General features: G+C 26.3%; 1 protein-coding gene across 3 annotated transcripts in view; it reads left to right on the plus strand.

Annotated features, from left to right (window-relative positions):
• Window positions 1-5,006, plus strand: part of LOC117178254 (protein outspread) — a 368,009-nt gene extending 363,003 nt beyond the window's left edge. Inside the window, exons 16-17 of one of the 3 annotated variants that reach the window (XM_033369600.1) lie at window positions 418-573; window positions 4,831-5,006. In XM_033369600.1, coding sequence (XP_033225491.1) covers window positions 418-573; window positions 4,831-4,979 — 305 coding nt within the window. In that variant the 3' untranslated portion in view covers window positions 4,980-5,006. The remainder of the gene's footprint in view (window positions 1-417; window positions 574-4,830) is intronic. The other 2 variants (XM_033369601.1, XM_033369602.1) reach the window with 2 other exon arrangements.
• The last annotated feature ends 925 nt before the right edge of the window (window positions 5,007-5,931 follow it).

Consider the following 5,931-nt stretch of genomic DNA (forward strand, 5'->3'; position numbering starts at 1 on the left):
TTAAAAAATAATCTTTTTAGATGAAAATGCAACTTTTTGGTTATAAATTCATCTATCTTGTTAAAAATTCTATTATTTTACTTCAAAAGTTAGGAATTTGAATCCGTTTAAATTAAATTTAATATAGAACTATGAAAAATCATACGTGAAAAAATCAGAGATATCTTGCAAAAAAAAAAACCTGGAATTGTCAGGGAATTTTTTTCCAGGATTTGAGTAGACTCCCTGAAAACGCCTTGATTAACAATGGATGTGTCTAAATGTGTAGTTTAATTTCGAGGTGGAAGATTTGTATCGGTAATAAGAAGTAAGTGAAGGTGGATGATTTATTAGTAGGTTATTATAGAAATAAATTGTAATAGTTTTAAGAAAATAACTGTAAGCGTATAACCATACAATGGCGAATTTAAAAAAAAGGTGGCACAACAGCGATGCGAGTCGGCAACAATAGCATCAAGTGGCAGGAGAACAAACAAAATGAAAAGCAGCAACAATCGGAGGCATACACCCTCCATTCCAACACTCGTCACGCATCCCACTTCACCCCGGAACCCACAGCTCTCTCCATTGCAGGTCCGTTTCATTTTTTCAATCATCTGCATGCACTTTTATCACATTTCGTTCTCACTCTGTATTTTAATGTTCATTTATTTTATTTTTCATCGGATGCTTTGACGCTTTCTCACATTTTTATGTTAAATTATATGTATAGTGTACACAGGGTGTCTGTCCTATCTGGAAAACCTGGAATTGTCAGTGAATTTTCATATACCCGAAAAAAGCTGGAAATGTCAGCGAATTATTTTTTAAGTCAGGGAATTTTTTCGAGAGCGTACTTAATTTTATTTTTTTTTTAATTAGAATATTAAATTGAATTTTTCTTTGGTTTGAAGTCAATTTTTTCAACTTTAAGTTCAACTAGTCTTTTTTTAGTTGAAAATTGATCGGTTTTAGTTGAAAATTCATTATTTTTAAATGAATTCCATTATTTTTTATTAAAAATTTAAATCTTCTTTAGTTTTTTTTTTGTTCCGAATTCATCTCTTTTGAATGAAGATTTAATTTTTAATAATGTATAGTTAAAAATTAATTTGTTGTCAAAGATTCATCATTACAATGAAAATTCATCTCCTTGGTTAAAAAATAAGCTCTTTTGTTGAAAATTCTTTTTTTCTTCTTTGGCTGAAAATTAATTTTTTTACTGAAAATTTAACTATTCAAGCTGCAAATTGAACTATTTTGTTGAAAATTTGTTTGTTGTTGAAAATTAATCTTTTTTTTTTACTAAAAATATAACAATTTAATATTAGGTTGAAAAATTATATTTAGTTGAGGATTTTTACTTTTTTGGTAGAAATCAATCTTCTGGACTGAAACTTAATCTTTTTTTTTTAATTTAATGATTCTAGTTAAAGACTTATCATTTTAGTTGAAAAATGTTCTATACAATTTTTATTCTTTTGTAAAACTGATTCTTCTACTCCATTTTTTATTGAAACTTGATATTTTTAGTTTGAAATTCAATTATTTAGTTAAAAATGGGTCTTTTTTTATTTGATAATGCAAATATTTCGTTGAAAATTCATGTATTTTGTTGAAAAATCATATTTGTGGAAGGAAGTTGACATTTTTCGTTAAAAATAAAACTACCCGGTTCAAAATTGAAATCTTTTCTAAAAAATGTTGTTTATAATTCATCTATTCCAGAAAAATATTGATTATTTTAGTTGGAAATTCATTAGTTTGGTTAAATCTTTGATTGAAAAATGAGTTAGTTTGTTGAAAATCCGTTTTGTATTCGGCTGAAAATTAATTTTTTTTTACTCAAAATTTAACTATTCAAGTTCAAACGTTATCTATTTTGTTGACATTCTTTTTGCTCTGAATATTAATTTTTTTCAAGCTAAGAACATCACTTTTACATTTTTGGTTCGAAATTTGATTTTGTTAGTTAGAAATTCTTTTTTTTTTGCTACAAAGAAATCTTCTTTGATGAAAACTTATCCTTTTGGTTGAATATTCAACTATTGGAGTAACATATTAATCCATTTTTGGTTAAAAATGTATCTTTTTCAGTTGAAGATTCAACTATATGGTTCAAAATTGAGCTTTATTGAAATACTTTCCTGTATAAAGTTATACAAAACATATGCAATTTGTACTATTTTGACAAATTTTTGTATAAAAAATTTTGGCTTTGTTTATTACAAAATTACCTAATATTTTCAAAAATATTGTTGAAGATATTAAGAAATTAAATTATTCATATTTAATAACAATATTCATAATTACTTAATATTGTGTAGAAAAAAACGGATTTTTTTGTCATAAAAATAAATTCACCAGGATTCACCTAATGAAATACAAATTCATTCGCAATATTTGTTACTGTAGATTGGATGAATAAGTTTTTTGCTCCAAAATTTTGGTATCTTACATTTTTTCGCGAATTATCGCTTTGTTGGAGAAAGCTCAATTTGTTAATAAAATATTTCGCAGGGAAGATTCCTGTTACCAATTATTTTTCGTTGAAAGTTAATTCATTTTAATTTAAGTGTCTACTATTATATTTTTAGTGGGAAATTCATCTTTCTGGTCCAAATTTGTATCATTTGGTTGAAAATTTTATAATTATTTGTTAAAATGTTAACTTTTTTGGTTGGAAATTCAACTGTCTTATTGAAAACCCGTCTTTTCGGATAAAAAATTGGTCCTTTGGATTTAAATTCCAACAATGTGGTTGTTTTTATTCTGTAATGACTGAAAAATCTTTTTTCGTTGAAAATTTAACTCTTTTGTTGAAAATTCGTATTTTTGGTTTCAAAATTTATCTTTTTTAGTTCAAAATACAACAGTTTGGTTAAAAAATAATTTGTTTTGGTTAAAGTTCAACTATTCTGTTGAAAATTCATATCTATTTCTCAAAAATTAATTGTGTTTTTTGTAGAAAATTAATCTTCGTGGTTGAAAATGTATATTCAAGAGTTTGGTAGAAAATTCAAAATTTGGGTTATAAATTAAATTTTTTGATGAGCAGTAATGAGGTGAAAATTCAATTGTTTTGTAGAAAATTCGTCTTTTTGACTTGAAAATTCAAAGGATTTTTAGAAACTTCAAGTTTTTTTGTTGCAAATGAACTTTTTTGTTAAAAATTCATATTTTGTGGTAGAAAATTCAACTTTTTTTGTAGAAAAGTCAGCTTCTAAGGTTGAAAATTCAACAGTTATTTAGAAACTGCTGGTTGTTTGTTGCATATCAACTTTATTGTTAAAAATTAATATTTTGTCGTAGAAAATTCAACTTTTTTATAGAAAAGTTAACTTCTAAGCTTGGAAATTGAAAAGTTGTTTAGAAACTGCAAGTTTTTTTGTTAAAAATTCATATTTTGCGGCAGAAAATTCCACTTTTTTGTAGAAAACTCGGCTTGTACGCTTGAAAATTCAACAGTTATTCAGAAAACTGCTGGTTGTTTGTTGAAAATCAACTTTATTGTTAAAAATTCATATTTTGTCGTACTAAATTCAACTTTTTATAGAAAAGTTGGCTTATAAGCTTCAAAATTCGACCGTTGTTTAGAAACTTCAAGTTTTTTTTTTGCAAATTAACTTTTTTGTTATACATTCATGTTTTGTGGAAGAAAATTCAACTTTTTTCTAGAAAACTCAGCTTGTAATTAATGCAATTGTAATTTTTTATATTCACAATTTAAATTTCATAAAAATTGTTTTGTTTATAAATAATTCAACATTTAATTTTGAAATTAAATTACAAAGTAGCAAGAAATTTACGTGACCTTGAGTTTCTATTACCTTATATTAAAAACATACTCAATTTCAAAATCCATAATAAATCCATAATAAATCCATAATAAATAATAAAACAAAATAATTGTTAAATGGACTTAAATAATTGATTATATTATTATATCTAATAGATACAAAAAATAAATTATCATTTTTACCATCTGTTAATGCCAATGCAAAGAATGTTTCCCCTTCAGCTGCGATAGCGTTTTTTAAAACTTTTCTATTAAAAATAAAAAATTACTTTTTTAAAAAGTTTTTTTGAATTATATGATTTTAAAGCTTTATAATTTAAAAAATTTACAGTTCGAGAGGTAAAAATGACGAAAAATTAATTTTTTATCGTAGAAAAAAAATGTGTGGCGTCCATTTTAATTTTTTTTAATGTAATAAAAATTTGGAATTCAACAATTTAAGCAGCGTTGACTTTAAAACATTCAATATACTTTAAAGTAGAATCAAATAAAAAATTATTTTTATTTAAAAGCTCTAATGCAATTTTAATTTCTTTGAATTTTAAGTAATCAATTTGTAAAGTTTTTAATTTTTTCTATTTTCGAACTCTTATTCTGAAATAATTTTATTTACAGATTATCGATTTGAATCAATCTATTCAGACTATTGCATTTTCTAAAAAGAAGAAGAATGTAAATAATTGGAATGAATCATGTGTTTAGTGTTTCTATTTAAAAACTTGTATTTAGGATTCAAAAGTAATCCATTTTATCATGAATAATTTTATGCAGAATAAGCATGAAAATGATTCATCATTAAAAACAGATTCCCAAACTATCTCACTTTCCGGGACATTAGTGACAAAAATAACCAAAAGAAAAAAAGGACTCTTTTTCAAAAACTCGTGTCTTTTGTTTGAAATATCAACTATTTGGTTGAAACTTCAAGTTTTTGGTTGAAAATTGATCCTTTTTGGTTAAAAATGTACTTTTTTCTTGAAAATTAATCCTTTTTAGTTGAAAATTCAACGATAAATGACCATATCTTAATTTTTTCTTTCTTTTTATTACAGAGTTGATGAGGTCTCCTTCGTTGAGGTGGACTGGCAGGAGTTGTCGTAGCCTGCCCGCTATCCCCACACCGAACTATCATCATCCCCTCTACCCCCCACTCCCAGCAGTGGGCATGGTCGCTGAGAGGAAAAAACGTTTCGAGCTTTGAAAATTGTTGAATACGATACACAAGAACTAGAAATTCAGAAAAAACAACAAAAGCCAGATCTAATTCGATCAGATGCATAATTCTCCTACCATAAAATCTTGAAATGTATACCCTATTCAAGAATATCGATAGCTGTAATTGACCCTGAAGGAATTTTGAAAATACCAGTAAATGGTGCTGATCAGGTTGTTAAAATGCGATATTATTGAATCCTTTGCTATATTTCAAGTTAGTTTTGTTACGACACTGAAAGCTGTAACGCGATGTCAATATTTTATCGATCACTTCTTCTTTTTCTTTTATCTCCTAAATTCACTACCCTTTTGGTGTGAATCAAGGTGTTGTTATTATTTGAGTCCAGTCTGAAAAATTCGACTTTTAATCATTATTCCTTATAAATGATAAAATTGCGTCGAATTTTTCGCTCGCGACAATTATAATTTTATCGGAGTCTTACCTTATTTTACGAAGTCTTCTTTACATCAATTGGATACGTTTATATAAAGTAAACATAATCCAATAAAACTTGCGTGTTTTTACAACTGAGAAATTTTTCGAAGGAAGGCTCCTCTTTATTTTTTCGATCATGTATTTTTGGGGCATTATTTATTATACAGCCTCTTCTTTATTGGCAAACGAATTCGATGAATCTTATTATTTTCTCCGATCAAGTCAAGTAAAGAAGAGGCAAAAAACGAGTCATGTACACAATTTTAATTCCGTAGTCTCTGTAACATTTTTTTTTCTTTTTGTCTTTTATTTTTACGGAAAACCACAGTGCTCGTTTATAAATGCGAAATGCGCATTTTTATTTTTAATGGGTTTTTTTTTAATTTTTTGTTTTTTTAGATTCGTGTATTTCACATGCTAGAAAATGAGACTTGAGTGTTTCGAGAAACTCGTTGAGAAAAGAGTCTTCTTTTGTTGATGGAAGATAAATTTATTATATTCT

Source organism: Belonocnema kinseyi, chromosome 8 (genome assembly GCF_010883055.1).
Source record: "Belonocnema kinseyi isolate 2016_QV_RU_SX_M_011 chromosome 8, B_treatae_v1, whole genome shotgun sequence".
Classification (NCBI taxonomy): domain Eukaryota; kingdom Metazoa; phylum Arthropoda; class Insecta; order Hymenoptera; family Cynipidae; genus Belonocnema; species Belonocnema kinseyi.